Source organism: Urocampus carinirostris, chromosome 19 (genome assembly GCF_059441175.1).
Source record: "Urocampus carinirostris isolate Australia breed hairy pipefish chromosome 19, RoL_Ucar_1.0, whole genome shotgun sequence".
In the NCBI taxonomy this organism is placed as follows: Eukaryota; Metazoa; Chordata; class Actinopteri; order Syngnathiformes; family Syngnathidae; genus Urocampus; species Urocampus carinirostris.
This window is the reverse complement of record NC_142367.1, coordinates 6,249,976-6,267,467: the sequence shown is the minus strand read 5'-3', so window position 1 is coordinate 6,267,467 and position 17,492 is coordinate 6,249,976. Positions and strand designations below refer to the sequence as shown.

Genomic DNA, 17,492 nt, shown 5'->3' with positions numbered 1-17,492 from the left:
ATATATATATATATACCGTATTTTACGCACTATAAGGCGTACCTAAAAGTCTTAATTTTTTTCAAAAGCTGACCATGCGCCTTATAATACAGTGCGCCTTATATATGGCTCAATATTAAATCGCAAGGTCTCGCAAATTACGCAACAGCCGCCGACTCGATTTTTCCCCGAACGTGGAGTAGTCCGCGGTGTATGCTGGGATTTATATACCGGCGTTTCATTGGCTGACCAATGTGTCAATCATCATTTGAATCGATCGCTATTGGCTAAAGTTATTCGGAGCCTCGGATAGGCTAGAAGGCCGAAACAAACCCTGCAATTGGCCGAAAAAGATGTGTCAATTATCCGTTAAATCGATCGCTATTGGCTGAAGTTATTCGGAGCCTCGGATAGGCTAGAGGGTCGAAACAAACCCTGCAATTGGCCGAAAAAGATGTGTCAATCATCCATTAAATCGATCGCTATTGGCTGAAGTTATTCAGAGCCTCGGATTGGCTAGAGAGCCAAAACAAACCCTGCAATTGGCCGAAAAAGATGTGTCAATCATCCATTAAATCGATCGCTATTGGCTGAAGTTATTCGGAGCCTCGGATAGGCTAGAGGGCCGAAACAAACCCTGCAATTAGCCGAAAAAGTTGACTGAATAGCAAGCTTGCTAAACTACGCCAAAAAGAAACATGTTTCATTAGTCTGTATTTGTAAATATTTTACTTTCCTGGATTTACTACACTCACGGTTGTAAGGAGACCATGATTGTGTATCATTATTGAACGTGAGAACTTAGGTGAGCTATGCGGCTTTATATTTTCCCGGTATCTTGTTTTAGAACGATCTTAATGTTGCTGTGATGAGTTGAATGAATTAAACTCAATTCCAAGTGTTTATTGTCATATGCACAGTAAAGTTGTGAGCGAAAAAGAAAATAGAAACTAAGGAATGGTTGGCATTTCTTGAATCCCAAGACTTTAACCTTCCGAATGATATTTGAAATGATGCATTTGAGTGACATCGTACGGACACCGCATCCGCACGTGTCTATGACACGTATTTGCTTCTTTGCAAGCTTTGGGAATGTTAAGGGGGTAATCAGTTTGACTGAATCATCTGACTGTTTTGTCGACGTTCCCATTGTAGCGCCTTATAATCCGGTGCGCCTTATCTATGGAAGATATAGGACCAAAAACTATAGTGCGGAAAATACGGTACACATACAGTATATATATATATATATATATATATATATATATATATAATACATACACATATATATGTAAAAAAACGTGTACTTGTTTCGCACATATTGTATGTTTTGGAATTTGGGAATCCATTTAGGCTCTTACCTCTAATTCTATGACACTTTTAAGTAATAAACTATCCATTTTTTTAAAATGCGTTTATTAAATCCATTGCTGTTGTTAAATGTGATGCATGAAATGCTAGCTCAATTTAGCATGACAATGCTAATAAACCGAGCAAGACCCATTTTCAGTTTTTCCCTTGTTTAAAACGCCAACTTTGTGGGCAGATAAAAACACAATTGAAGGCAAAAGCCTTTCCAGCATATCTCAACTTTTTTGGTGTTTGAGGATGTGCAATCCATTGAGTGATGCTCTCTAATGGTACTGCTGCAGCAGCTTGAGGATGGCAGGAAACATGTGCTGGGGGGCATCCAAACCCCAAATGAAATCCAAGTGTTCCCAGTGGGGGATTTGCTGCCGGAACACAAGGTTGGAGACCTGCCGGTTGTATAAGATTGGCGTCAGGAGCGAGTGATCGAGGACGGGAAGGGAGCGTGTAACTTGACCTGCGTGAGTAGCAGCGCTACGTCTTTGGGGTCGGCTAACGTGTCGCGTCCCCCCGAGAAAATGGCCGTAGGCACCGTCATGTCGCGGACACGGTATTGTGGAGGGGTGGTCTGCGGAACACACAAACAGTCACTTGGCTGGGGTTTACCATGAATTCCAGACTGCAGAGCGCCCCTGATTAAAAGCCGCATGCATGGGGTAAAAGGTGAGGTGCGTCGTCTGTGGTGTCTTTAAAAAGTTAAAAGTAGTATATTTTCACTCTTAAGTATGCATTAACAATGCACAACCGAGTTCAAAGAGCCTTTATAATTTGTTTCCCACCATGCCTATCTGGTTTTATCTTACTAATAGCACTGCTATTCTGGGACTCGCACCACACTAGGAAGCAGGGAAGGGAGAGGAGGGGCGGGGTGTGATTTCAGGTTTTTTTTGGTAGTCTAGCCTAAAAAATGGTAAAATTAAGAAAAAGCCTGATTCAAATACAGTCCAAATACTCACCCAAACCCCAATAAGATGAAAAAAAGCAGTTTATTAGTACTGAGTAATGCTTACTAAGACTGCCATCATGATTTTAAGCCAGGAGATGGCGGCAGAGAGTAGCAAATTTCCAAGTTGCCAACATCAACTTTGAGGAGGAAAGTCAAATCATGTTTATTTCTATAGCCCTTACTCACAAAAAGTCTCAAAGTCGACTTTAATGAAGGTGCCCTCTCCCAGAAACATCAACTAATTTAAAATACACACCGTTTACCTATAAAATCTAACCATTTTCTATTTGTTATCTCTTTTTCTCTCTTGTTCTCTTTTATCTTCTCTCTTTTTTTCTCTCTCTTTCTTTCCCTCTCCCAGCAAGTACACTTTAATGAAGGTCTCACCCCCCCCAAAAAAAAATATTTAAAAAAATAAGAAAAGGTTCTACTTCGCGGACTTTCACCTTTTGTGGGTGGTTTTGGTACCAATTCACCGCAAAAACCAAGGGATCTCTGTACTCACCTGGTTATAATGTTTCATGTTCCCCGCTGCGTCAAAATCAAACGCCGCCAACTTTCCACTACCCACAGCCTAAAAAACACATGAGCAGTTTTAGGCAATGAAGCCCATTAAAGCCGGGAACCTCATGTTATGACCTGCGCCCAGTGCAGCATGTTCTGAACGGATGTTCCGGCGGGGCAGTGCGTGGTGTAAACATCCGTGCGCGACTAAAAGCAAATATCACATTAATATCAAATCAGCAATTTTGGGACTCATCATGAGAAATGGCGGAGATAGACCATGTTTAGGTTGGGTTCGTCGAAGCCACACAGGATGAAGAAAAGGTTGCCGCATAGTTTGTTCAGCAGATGCTTGCCACAAACGTGCTCTGCGAACCACTCGATGGTTTGACTCTGGGGCAGGAAGTCCCGGCTACCAAACAGCTTCTGTCGGAGGTGAAATGGGGCCGTGTGGTATTAATCCCCAGTGCATAATCCCTCGCTGTTTTAGTTAAGCATTTTTGATACTTGCAGGTGTCCATTGTAAATTGTGTTTGGCATTCTAATTGGCTAAACAGTCCCCCCGGCTCTTTTGTGGCCAAATTCATTCCTTAGCCAAATTTAAGCCATTTTAAGGACTTTTAAGGCCAATTTTTCAATTTCTACAATACAATTAAAAGAAAAAAGATGGTGAGAATCATCTTGTCAAGGTTAAAACTTGAGATTGTAGTAGAAGAAAAGAACACACTCTGAGTCGGAAACTTCCATTGGAGGTACGTGCCTCCAGAATCGGCTCAACAAAGAAGAACCCGCTCCTCCCTTTTCAGAAGGCTCATTTATTGTAAAACACAAGAAGGAAACTATACATCTTATCGGTTTATATGAACACAGGAAATTAATCTGATTGGTTTAGACACGAATCACATATTTAAATACAGTGTATAATGTTTGTCGCTAGATGGCGTGCGAGTATAATAAACGAGTTACAAGGATAGTGGAACTTTGTAAACACAATGCGTCTCTATAGTGGCTTTCAAGTTGTAGCTTTTTAATCAGAAGCACATTCTTTTCTCCAAAGACATGCATTTTAGGTGGATTGGCCGGTCCAAATTGTTGAATGAATTGAATGAGCGAGCGAGTTTTCTGTCCCTGTGTGCCCTGCGATTGGCTGGCAACCAGTTTAGGGTGTCCCCTGCCCACTGCCCGATGATTGCTGGGATGGGTTCCAGCACCCCCGCGACCCTACTGAGGATAAGCGGTGCAGCTAATGAGATGAGATGAGATGAGATGAGACATTCTTTTGGCCAATGGCCTTCAAGTTGTGTGAGTTATCAGAAAGTAGCTCTGTGCACCTGTTTGATAATAGATAGAAAGCCCACCAGCTGCCCTCAAGTTGTAGAGACAAAGTTGTTTTGGCTTGGGAAACTCATTTTCTTGAGCTTGAAGGTGTTTGCAAAATCGTAAAACCACATACTTATTGAGCACTATAGAAATATAACCGTATAAAAATATAAGAAGAGTATAAAAGTATATATTGGATGGAATATCGTATAAAAGGCACATTTAGACCATGTATTTTGAAAATCCTCAAATATATCTACTATCTATATGTGCAATTTTAAAAGGTGGGATAAATAGTTTGAGGTGTCCTTAAAAAGTTTAATATTAAATATTTTCTTTATCCAGTTTGTGTTAACAAAGCCCAATTAAATTGAAAGAGCCGTAATTTATTTTTTACACTGCGCCTATCTCCTTGTATCTCACTTTTATCATCGGTGTTCCAGCCACGGAATACATTCGGCTGGAGGAAAGTAGGTGGGTTGGGGAGGGGGATCAAGGAGAGTGACTTCAGGTGCGTGCTCTTGGTTTTCTTTTATTCTACGATGAAAATGGTGAAAGTAAGAAAGGTAGTGTTTCAAATACAGTCCAAATGCCAACCCAAATCCCCAAAAGGATGAGTTTATTCGAGCGCATGTAAGAGAGACACGTTGATGCACGCACCACACAAGCATCTTACAGAGGCTGCAATGATGATTTCAGTCAGAAGTTGTCGTCAGAAAATATCATGTTTTAAAGTTACGGACACCACCTTTGATTTTGCGTGTGCATTACCCAGACGTAGTTTTTAGATCTCGAATTAATCATGAATATATTTGTAAATCTGAACAATACATGTGTAAATACGTTTGAGACAAATCTCTCCGCAAATAGGTGTTGGGTAAAAAAAAATACAGTAATATTTAGCTTACATTTTCAGTTAAAGGGAGATACATTACAATTTATCACTGGAAAAAGCTATCTCAATTTTTTTGCATGACCCATAATAAATGTCAGACACACACATTTCTTGCTGAGTACTGATTGTTCTCACATTACGTCACAGCTCAGCAAGTAAAAGACGAGACAGGTTGTCTTCAAGATGCATCATCTTGGAAAATAATTGTAATGTACCAATGAAATATATATTTTATGCATAAAATATGTACTATTTCTTCTAAATTTTGCATGTTTTAGAATTTGGGAATACTTTCAATTTCAAACAATTCCGATACTCTTTTCGGAGTCTTTGTATTTATTTGGAATATTTTCAGGAACTATGCGCTAATGAAGAAAATAATGATTTCCATACCCAAACCAGGACCTCAGGCAGGACAGACAATTTGCTCATGGGGCTGTTGGAAAAGGCCACCGTGGCCACAGGAGCCAATGCCACGAACAGTCTGATCTTGGAGGCCAAGTGTGGGAGCTTGGAGAACGCCATGAAGCCTAGCCAATACATACACACAAATATACACATCAGGAAAGCATTCCACCTAGAGGTAAGATCTTGGACCTGGGCTTGAAATGTCAATCATTAAGTCAGGGCTTCTCTCTCTCTCGCGTTTCTTTAATGTTTTTTCCCCTTTGTGGAGGATCTATACAGCATGCACTTACTTTTACTCAAGTAATTATTTAGATAAAGAAAATGCTTACCAAACTATTAGTTTAACTCAAAATCACAAAATCCAGAGAAAATTTCCTCCTCGGGGTAAAAGACCAGCGGTTTCCTCCTTCCACCTCCCTCGTGTCAGACGTCATTTCCGCCTCTTGCCGATAGCTTACAAGCTTTACCAACTTTCTTTCTGCTTTTTGGCCTAATCTTTCACTATTTGCATCTTTTAATCTGCAGAATTTTATTTTCTTTTTGTTGCCATTTTGTTTAGTTCCACCTTCGTTCGCCGAGATATGCACTTTGGCGCTGAACCGTTCATTTTGGTGCTTGCAATGCACACTTCATTTGAGGGACTAAAAGAATCGAGGTGTGTCGAAAAACAAACATCAAATAATTTATAATCTCTCTCTCTCTCTCTCTCTCTCACACACACACACACACAGAGCCGGTATAACCGCTTTAATGAAGGCGCCCAAAAAAAAAAAAAACAGACAGAGTTGCTGGATACAACCGGAATGTTTGATGTTTGATCTTACATTACACATAGTCCAGTGTTTTTTCCGAATTGCTCAGTCCACAATTGAATGGATTTGGGAGTACAGTCCATAAACATGCCCGATTAAAGTATCGTGCAGACCCTTCCATGTACCGGGAGAGTTAACTGTGGTCTTTGTGTTTGCTGTTTACTTTACACCGCTAACCGTTTCACCGGATGCTAACGTTAGCATAGCGCTAAATCTCCTGCCCGCTGCTATCAATAAACAGCAGCTTGCACACCCCAACGGAGCTTTATCGTCGACGGCGACTTTAATCGGGCATGTTCATGGACTGTACTCCCAAATCCATATGACTTCTGCCATCAAAGCGCTGCTTAAAGGTACACTCGTCTAAATTTAGCTTTATTACTGGTAGAGTTTTATTATTTATACATCTAAAGAATAATTGTATTACTTTTAGTATTTAGCTAATTTAAAGCAGTTAAAGAGTGTCAACTTTTATGCAATGTAGGCTTATTTGTGAGTATATACAGTAATTAACAATGGAAAAATTGTTTAATCATCATATTTATGACAAGCCCAATGATCGGTTGAGTTTAAACAACGACTACAAAACATATGTAAGAGTTTTACCAATAGTAGTCCCCTGGGAGTGACCTATGTAAACGATCTGTTCTTGCCCTGTCGTTTTCAAGATGTAGTCCACAACAGCCGGAAGATCCAAGAGGGCCATTTCGTCATGACTGCGCAAGAGCACAACACTCCATTGGTTGCTTTTAGTCCCTTCTCTTCTCAAAATATACCACAAGGTTTAATCGTTCTGGCATGAAATGATATCACATGCACATCTGCAATAATACACAAACTTGACAAATTAAATCCATGCCTGTTTCTGTTACTGAGTAGGCAGAACATACGCTGTAAAAGAAGACATTCTGCTCACCTTGTTTGTGATCCCAGTTGAATTGTTAACATTTCTGCAAGGATGGTGTCCAGAAAAAACAGCAGCAAGCATAATACCAAAAAGTCTCGGCACCAAATGTAAGGTTTGCCCTGAACCTCAGGCCTGTTCTTTTATCTTAAATGCTCGGTATACCAGAAATAAGAACCAAATGACTGCATATTCTTGTTTAACTATTTACTGGATGCCAGAAAGATTGAATTTCACAACTGTGGAGACTATTTCAGCATAACACAGAAGAAGTGTCTTATCTAAGCTTGTCCCTAGTCTTACACTGTCTTACCCGCACACACACGCTTGAGGGTTGACTCAGCGTGACCAATGTGCCAATGTAAAACACAATGGTCTTAACTGGTTCAAGTTGCATTGACCCTTTGCACGTGACGTCACGTTGCATTACCCAGAAGTATGGGCGCCATGACGTACTGAAAAAGTACCTAAATAGACGGCAGTTGAGTTGAAACAAATATCAAGAAGAATGTAACTACAAATTTTTACGATGGTGATTTTTGTGCTGTGCTGTGGGCTGTGGGAACCGGCTGGGTTCTAAGCCCAATTCGGAATTTTATCATATTTCTTTTGATGCGGACAAAAGACGCCAATGGATATCTGAATCAATCAGAGGGACTGACAGCCCTCAACGTACCCCAGGATTTACATTTTACGCATGTTAAGAAGGTACGAGTCACGTCAAAGACTCTCAATGTGGCTACCATTAGCTGAGTGTGTCTGAAGTCTATCTATCTATCTATCTATCTATTTATCTATCTATCTATCTATCTATCTACCATGGTCATATCCCTCAAGAGGGGTGACCGACAGAAAGACAAACACATACAATAACAAAGACAATAAAAGAGAAAAAAATAGCAAAAAAACACAAACAAAAATTTTTGGACCATGGCCAACCCAATTGCCCAAACACCCAAACAAGTTAGGCACCTCGGCACCTAAGTTGGTCACGCTTTCGTCCCTCCAGATGAAACGGGACACCAGAAAGCGGCCATGTCACTCGGGTCAGGGTGACACAACACACTCTTTTGTTCAACAGCAGGGCACGGCTTTCACTGGTTTACCCCTGCCGCATCATACGGGTGCCCAGCCCATCCTTAAGAACGCGTCCACAATCCCACTATCCTTTCACAACACCTCTCCACTCCTTTCTATCACCAACAAAGTCTGAAGTCTGCTGTGGATAAACGCATTGGCCTATTCAAAATGACCATAAATGAGAAAGAAATTGAGCAGCTCCAGTTACAGTTGATTTGAGATCTGATGACAACCTAGAAAAACATATTAGCATACACTGCTAACATTTGAGTCTTATCTTTACCATTATGAAGTGCTTCCCCGTCAGCCCAGCAATGCATACTAGCAACGAAGAACTGGTAAGCATCCAGACTTTTATAAGCTTTGAGATTGGCACCGGTGTATGGGAACACTCCACCTATGTACAATACTCCATGGAACAGATCATGTGGATTGAAGTCAGGCAGATTGGACAATTTGGTTAAATTTGTGAGTATGTCAGAAGGAATAAAATATGGGCCGGTAACTAGCCCTACTATGCTGAGTTTCTCTAAATAGCGTTCTTTATGCTATTCCACAAGGTGACACACCTCGTCTCACAGCAGCACAATATTCGTTTGACTAGTCATTGCCAATGGTGTTAAATATGTTAAGCTTTTTCAGTTGTTGCCGTCGACTGTTTACTGGCCTCACCTATGGGGAGTATTGTTTACTATGGTTCACTGCCGTCCGTCTTGGCGTCGTCACGTGGTTAGGTCACGTGTGTGCGAAGGGTCAATAAGGTGCAAGAGTGCTATTAGATAGTAAGATGCCAAGGACAAGTAACAGCAACCTAGCAGCTCAGCTTAAGTCTTCTATCTAATACCTGAGAGGCCTAATCTAACAACAGCCGGGTGATCGCACGTACCTGAATTTCCAGAATTCGTCGTCATCGGGTTTGAGCGTGCTGTGTTTGAGGGACCAGGTGTTCCCCCGACTGTTGCCTAGCCAGACGTCGTAGCCGGCATCTGCGAGCACGTAGCCGAGGCTGGAAGCGGGCGGGTTAGTGATCCAGTTACTGCCAGCTGCCAACAGGCCGTGCTGGAGGAAAACTACGCCTTTCGGACCTGAGCCACCACAAAAACAATTAATATTTTAGTTAGAAAAGGTGTGATCAAATATTTTGAGTTGCAAGCCGCATTAAAAATATTTGCATGGGGGGAAAAAACTGATTGATGCATTTAATTGTCTGTATATTCTTAAATATGATACATTTGCAATACATGAGAAAAAAAGATGACAGAAGCCATCCATCTTTTCTCATGTGCATTTACTAGCACAAGTTTCATTGTACATTTGTTTATAATGAAATGAAATGATCTGCATTTATATAGCGCTTTTCAAGTCAATGACTTCCCAAAGCGCTTTACATTGTGCTTCACATTTCCCAATAGCAGCCGTGATCTGTGCAGCCATGTAAGGCGCTAACCTGCTTATTGGGGGTATTGGGGGTTCAGTGTCTAACCCAAGGACACTTCGACATGTAACACTGACAAGCCGGGATTCGAACTGGGATCCCTTAATCCTAAAACGATCGCTCTACCTCCTGAGCTACTGCCGCCCCAAAGGGAACATTTCTTCCAATTGGTTTTGAAACACTCAAATCGATATGTGTATTAATAAATAAAAGCTTTACTTAAAGATATTACCTCTCTATTTTACCATTAAATTTGCTCATTAGCATTTTGTCCCGCAGGACGTAGTTTACCCAGTTTATAAGCTCCAACGAATGTTTGTTCATTCCATTCTGACCAGAAACAAGGTGATGGAAAACAATGAATTGCGGTCAGTTTCACAGACCTAGCTTGTGCTGGCGTCCCACAGGTATCCGGTTGAGTGTCAGGATGTAGCCATCCTCTGTCAGCACCTCATGCTCCTCTGCCGGGTAGCCCCACCGACGGATGATCTCCGTCTAATTACAGATGCAACGATCAATTGATTAATCGCATACACGCAAATTTTTTAAAAGTAATTAATCTTTTTAGCTCAGGGTTCTCAAACTCAGTTTACTTGGGGGTCGCCGGAGTTAGGTTCTAAGCAAAGAGTGGCAATATCAGATAAAATAATCCATTATTCCATAAATACTGTCTGTTTTCTCTACACCAAAAACCTGACATAAAAATAACTGTATTAAGATTTAATAAGAAAAAAATCAGTAACATGTAAATATGTTAATATTTATTGTCAATATGATATAGAATATAATAATAGGGAACATAGAAGACCAGATACTGTATGTGAATAGAAAAATCGAATTAGTCTTTCCCTCTCTCCCCCTGTGTCTGTCTTTTCCTGTCTATGTTTTTCTTTGTGCCCCTGTCTCTCTGTTTCTGTCCGTCTGTTTTTCTGTCATTCTGTGTTTATTCCTCTATCTCTCTGTCTCTTTTGCTGTCTCTCTCTCTGTATCTCTCTATCCTTCTGTCTCTTGTCTGTCTTTCTTCCTATGTCTCTCCTATTCTCTCGGTTTGTCATTCTGTGTCTGTCTTTTTATCTCTCTATCTCTCTCTGTCTCTTTTTCTGTCTTTCTATTTTTGTTTCTCTCTGTCTTTCTTTCTCTCTCACTTTCTGTCTCACGCTGTCCCTTTCTCTATTTTTCTCTTTCTGTCTCTATATTTCACTCAGTCTCATTCTTCAGCAGGTATGGCCAGTCAAATACAATAACTTCCAAATCCCGCATTTCAAACACACTACAAATAGAACTCGTACTTCAGAAGCATATGTTTTTTAAAAGGAGATTTTACCATGCACACACTGTAATTGGGGCTCCATTTGCGAGTGAATTGTTCCTAATTTCAAACCCCGCCTAATTGCCTAGTTTCAGGAGCGAGCAGCAGCAAGTCAACTGCAGGAGAGAGAGTGGGAAAGGTGAGAGAAGAGAGAGTGGGAAAGGTGAGATGGCACAACATTCATTTGGACAGGTAACTTAAAATTAGTTTTACCTGGTTATATCAGTATCAGAAATTATTTTCCCCCCATTTTATTAACACTCCACTTATTGAAACATGAATATTTTGTTTGTTTGTTTGTTTGTACATGATTCAATTGTTTGTTTGTTTGTACATGATTCAAATTGAATCTTTTCTTCCGGCGCCGTCACGAATGGCAGCCACTCCAGCAGCTCCCGTGTTATTTTCGATTGTTCTCGATTGTTCTCAGCTCAGGGATGCTGCTGGAAATGTGAATTTCCCTTCGGGGATGAACAAAGTATCTATCTATCTATCTATCTATCTATCTATCTATCTATATAATTAACATAGAGGTAGATTCTGTATGAAATTCGACAGGGTTTAATTGGTTGATTTTGGAAGTTTCAAATTTTAAACTTTTTAAGGCCTTTTCAAGACCATAGCCAATGAGATTTAAGACCAATCTTGCACCTATTCCATACAGAAGCGGGAGGTGGGCGCGAGTGTCACGGTTGCCATGGCGCCCAAATGGTCCCCGCCGTGAGGTGCCAGGTTCTGTCAGGGTTGCCACGGCGCCCAATTGGCCCATGGAAACCAGCTGAAACGCATTGACAGATTGCTCCCTGACTACTTAAACGCTGTCTTGTGAGTTGCCTGGCGTTGGAGCGTCTGCGAAACTCCTGCTAAACTCTGTTGTGATACGTCAAGCCCTGTGAATCCCCTATTTGCCTGTGTTTTTGCTCTTGTTTTGCCAAGCCAACATCCAACACAGGTTAAATAGCTGATCCAAATTGTCACTAGGTAAGAATGAGCTTATGAATGGTTGTTTTTCTCTGTGTGCCCTGCAACTGGCTGGCAACGTATTCAGGGTGTCCCCAGGCCACTGCCCAAGGACAGCAGGGATGGGCTCCAGCGCCCTGCGACACTCGTGAGGATAAGCGGTGCAGAAAATGGATGGACACAACATTCCATACTTTTGTAAGTTTACTTATTACATTGCTTATTTGGTTATTAGCTCTATCACGCAGCTAAGACAGGGAAATTTAAGACATTTGAGAGTTAAAGACTTGTATACAAAATTTACAACCTTTTCAAGGCCTAACTTACTTACATTTTAAGATTTTAACCATTTTTTAAGACCCCGCAGGAACTCTGTAGTATACACTCTGGTTGAAAAACACTGACCTAGACCACAAACTCCATTGTGATACTTACAATGTTCATGTGGACTTCAGGGTCCAGCGGCGACTGAATGCCAAAAGCACGATGTTGCGTTGATAGTAACCGATCGGCTGAGGCCATACTGCACAGCAGTGCTGCCAGACAAACTGCAAACCACATCCCACCTTCACATGCATACAAAATACACACAAATGTTATTGCACTCATTTTCAATGCACAATTACTACTATAAATTGTTCTGTTCCATTGCATTATTGTAATTATATATATATATATATATATATATATACATATTGCAGATTTAATCTGATAGTCTTTAATCTTTTTTCTCTTCAAAGTCTCTAGTACACATTTTACCCTGGCATGCCATACTTAATATTGTTGCATACAATGTTTCACAACGTTGATATCAATGACAATAAAGACAATTCTATTCTATTCAGTTTTTCGGGTATTATCGGTATATGGAGAAAAAGCCAAATGTAATAACTTTCTAGACTTCAGACGTGCTTAATCCATTTCAGGATTGGCTATGTCACGGTCGCCGTGGCGACCAGTCTGCCGCGCCCCCGAACTCAAGCTGAAGCAGATCAGCTGATTGCTGGTTTGCTACTTAAGGCTGGGTTGTGGGTTTGGCGGGCGCTGGCTCATTACACATTTCCCGGTCTGTTATGCCTTGTCCTGTTTTAGTTTTAAACATTTTCCGTCTGTTATGCCCTGTCCTGTTGAGTTAGTGCCGGAGGAACTCTGTACCGTTCTGTTCTGAGTGTAAGAATGATTTTGTTTGTCTTGTCCCTGAGTCTTGGACAACTTTTATTTTGTTAAATAAAACTTATGGATCGTCACGCAATTGAGTTCTCCCTTCCTGCCTCCGTTCTGGTCCGATCACCCCTTCCGCTCCACTCCTCGTCTCGTGACAGGTTATTGGAGCTCGAATTGATCGTGTAATGATTTTTCCATTATTAAAACTATTTGGTCTGTTCACGTCCCCCCAAAATCATCAAGTGAACCCTAACTAGCAAAAAAAACAACATCTTCCTGATCACCTAAAAACACTCTAATGGTAATCAAACAATAACATATATACAATGTAACAAAATAAAATGTGAGTTTATTATGAGCACTTACCACGGAGGAAGATCGAACACACCTGTCAACCTATACGTTATCCCCGAATTATATGTTTGTCAGCTCTTTTACACCTTTACTGCCTTCAATTGGCAAGAAAGAACATTTGGTTTGTATTTTTTCACCTACCCGTACTCAGAAATTTACAGAGGGCCGGGTTAACTGCAAATGTTATGACTTTTCCTGGATTGATCACAAAAATGACAATGTTTTTGTTCACATTTACATGTAAGCTGTATAAAAAAAGTACACAAATGGTCCCTAAAAGAAGGACGGCTTAAGGGTTTAGTAATGTGTTAAAAAGGATGTGCAAATAGTGAAAACCAGTCCATTCAGTTTTTCAAATGTGGAAAGAGAAAAGTTTTAATTGCATAAAAACCAGAGGTGGGTAGTAATGAGTTTAATTTAGTCTGTTTCATTTACTTGGTTAAGTTTTGGGACATTTTGTTCTACTAGGAGTATTTTTAAATCAGTATACTTATTACTTTTACATGAGTAGATCTGTGAAGAAGAAACTGTACTTTTGCGTCACAACATTAGGCTACATTAAGCCTGTTCCTTTGATCGCCTCTGCACAAGTATGCTTATTCTCCTTCAATTGTTTTCTTCCCTCATGTGTCCCGAGTGAGAGACGAGCTATGAGACCTGAGCTCTGCCCCTTTTAAAGGAGACGCTCAGGTAGCAAACCAGTGTGTGTGTCATGATTACTGATTCGGGGCACCTGAGGCTGCCCCGGTGGTGCCAACAGCCCTGGTCGCTGATTGGCTTTTTGCCACTTTTTAAACCCCCCGGCTCCCCGTTACCGGCGTCCGATCGTTGCGAACAATCAGCTCCCGCTAAGGCAAGCCTTTCGAACCTGACTCCCTGTTTTTGACTCCCGTACGTTTACCGGCTTCGACCTGTTTCCGTTTGATAACGTCTCTGCTCCTGCGCCCCGATAACCCGACCTGATTTTCCCACTTCGACACCGCTATCGCTCGCCAGAGAAGTGCCACTTCCGCGTCACGGGCGACCTGCTCACCACAATCAACGATCACTGGATCGTGGGTGCCAGCTTACGACTCTTTTCAAATAAAACTAAGAAACTAACGCAATTGGGTTCTCGTCTCCGTTCCTGGCTGTGTGTGTGTGTGTGTGTGTGTGTGTGTGTGTGTGTGTGTGTGTGTGTGTGTGTGTGTGTGTGTGTGTGTGTGTGTGTGTGTTTTGCTATGGACCCCAAAGGTGAATAGAAAAATAACTGCACAAAAAATCAAAATTAAGCTGCATGAATGTGATTTTATTTACTTTAGCTTTTCAATGGGTTGTCATTATTTTTTATGAATGCATGCTGCGTTTTATTGCACTCATTTTGTTTCCCAGGTAAGGGGCACATTGTGCACCTTTGGTGTTTTTTCCAATCCTCGAAATAAAAACAAAAAGTTGGAGTTCTAATTTCATCAAAACAACTAAACATTCTGTAATTCATAAATATAGTAACAAAGTTAAACTTGAGGTAATATTACACAACAAAGTAGTCACGTCATTCTCCACAGGATGTGCTGTATCCAAATTAGTCATTTTGATAGTAAGCTAGTATAGATACATACAGCATGTGATATGTTTTTGCAGCTCCGGACAAATTTGTTTTTGAGTCCAATATGGCTTTTTGGGTTGTCAACCCCTGCTCTAAATTGTTGCAGAGCCTGTTAAAAAAAGGACTGTATATATATATATATATATATATATATATATATATATATAAGTAAATGTGCTACAAGAAAGTTTGATCACATAACCCCAATTTTAGCTAACCTGCATTGGCTCCCTGTTAGCTTAAGATGTGATCTTAAGGTTCTGGTGGCATTATACAAAATCATGCATGGACTTGCAGCCTCAAATCTTTCAGATTTAATTTCCCCCTGCTCGGAGCCATAGCTCGGAAAATGCTGGTCTGCTAGTGATCCCAAGAGCCAAGAAGAGATCTGCAGGTTCGTGAGCGTTTTTTTTTCTGCCGTTACAACACCGTTACTGACAATCAAAAGCAGTGCATTACGTACGTTTTCGTGTGCCCGCTTATGCACGTTTTTGTGCGCGTTTACGTACGTTTTTATGTGTCTTAACATACTTTTCTGTGTGCGTATATGAAAGTTTAGTGCATGCTTACGTACCATTTTGTGCGTGTTTCCATTTGTTTTTGTGCGTGTTTACATACATTTTTGTGTGTTCACGTACGTTTTTATGTGTGGTTACGCACGTGTTCGTTCACGTACGGTTCTGTGCTTGTTTACTTATGTTTTTGTGCCTGTTTACATATGTTTTTGTTTACGTACAATTTTGTGCTTGTTAACGTTTTTCTTATTTTTTTGTGCGTGTTTATGTACATTTCTGTGTGTGTTTACAGACGTTTTTGTGCGTGCTTACATTCCTTAAAGTGTGTTTTTCGCATGTTTTTGTGCGTGTTTACGTACGTTCTTGTGTGTGTTTGCGTACATTTTTGTGTTTCTTTACGTACATTTTGTGCATGTTTACATATCTTTGTGCGTTTTTCGTACGTTTTCGTTAATGTTTATGTTCAAATTTGTGTGTGTTTACATACCTTTTTGTGTGTGTTTATGTACATGCTGATTGTTATCTTTTTACATTGTTTACTGTTAATTTTTGTTGCACCTCAAGCACAGGATAAATCTGTTAAATAAATATGGCACAGTTCTATAACACAAACTTATCTGTTCATCTCTTTTTTCAACTAAATCAAATACTGCTCGGAAAATGTCAAATTCTTTGACATACAACTTCTTGTTAAGGCAACGGATATAGTAACTTTCCCTGGTAACTACAGTAGTTAATTTTTACTTTAGAGCAGGGGTGTCAAACTCATTTTTGCTCGGGGGCCACCATATAGAACAAACATTCTCTCGTGGGCCGGTTTAGTAGATAAGAGAGAAAGAAAAAAAAGAGAAAAACAAAGAGAAAGATAGGGAGAGAAAGGTAGAGAGGGTGGGACAAAAAAGAGAAAGAGAGAGAGAGAGAGCGCGTGAGAAACAAGAGATAAAAACAGAAATAGTGAGAGATGGGGAAAGAAAGAAAAAGAATTAAATCCAAAGAGAAATAGAGGAGAGAAGAGAGAAGGACAGAAAGAAAGAAAAGGGGAAAGATAGAAGGGGAAAGCAAGAGAGAGAGAGAAAGAGTGTAAAGGAAAAAATGAAGAGAGAGCAAAAGAAGAAAAAAAGACAGAGAGAAAGAGACAAAAAGGAACAAAGAGAAAGAAAAAGAGACAGAGAGAGTGAAAGAGAGAGAGAGAGAGAGAGAGAGAGAGAAAGAGAGAGAGTGAGACAAAAATGGAGGAAGAGAGAGAGAAAGAGAGAGAGAGAGAGAGAGAGAGAGAGAGAGAAATACAAGTACCGCGTTTGTGAGAGGCACCTGGCTTTGGCAACATCAAGCGGACCTATTTCAACCTACAGCTCTCTTTCTCTTGCGCTTCTCTGAGCGTTGTCTCGCGGGGCGGATCCAATCCCCTAGCGGGCCTGATCCGGCCCGCGGGCCACCTGTTTGACTCCTGTGCTTTAGAGTAATTCAGTTACTATTTAAAAGAAGTAGTGAGTGAGTAAAACGAAGTAACGTGCCCAACGTTGCTTTATCTAAAGTAATGTGATTATTTGGAAGACTACATTTCACCTATACATAAGTCATATAATTCTGAAGTAACAGTACTTTTACTTGAGTAAATGCTATTTTACCCATTTCTGGCTTAAACACAAACTAGTGTTTTTAAGCTCTGAGTAACGCTTCCCCGATTGATTTTAGGCAGCTCGCAAGTCGAATGTCCAAATTTTACGTCAACCAACATGCAGGACAACTAACTGCAACTAACACCACGAAAAAAAATGCCACGGAGCAAAAACGTAAGCGTGACAGAAAAAACACCTTAGAGTGCCTATAAAGACTCCACTGCTGTGATAATACGCATCCAAAAACTTAAAAAGATGTTTCTTTTTGAGCGACTGAAAAAGATAACTCACCGGAAGCCGACATCAGGCGCTTGAACCCTGATCACGTGACCATC

At 40.6% G+C, this 17,492-nt stretch overlaps 1 protein-coding gene across 2 annotated transcripts; it reads right to left on the bottom strand.

Moving 5' to 3' along the window:
- Window positions 1–1,370: 1,370 nt before the first annotated feature.
- Window positions 1,371–17,492, bottom strand: lipf (lipase F, gastric type). Of its 2 annotated transcripts, none has more exons than XM_088323367.1 (11): window positions 17,449–17,492; window positions 12,356–12,486; window positions 10,035–10,146; window positions 9,103–9,301; window positions 6,839–6,948; window positions 5,406–5,542; window positions 3,077–3,223; window positions 2,933–3,004; window positions 2,799–2,867; window positions 1,805–1,915; window positions 1,371–1,736 (listed from the first exon to the last, which is right to left on the bottom strand). In XM_088323367.1, the coding sequence occupies exons 1-11, from the start codon at window positions 17,459–17,461 to the stop codon at window positions 1,614–1,616; spliced, it is 1,224 nt and encodes a 407-aa protein (XP_088179493.1). In that variant the 5' UTR covers window positions 17,462–17,492; the 3' UTR covers window positions 1,371–1,613. The 2 variants fall into 2 exon arrangements, with proteins under 2 accessions (XP_088179493.1, XP_088179494.1); XM_088323368.1 differs by lacking the exon at window positions 17,449–17,492 and adding an exon at window positions 17,354–17,375.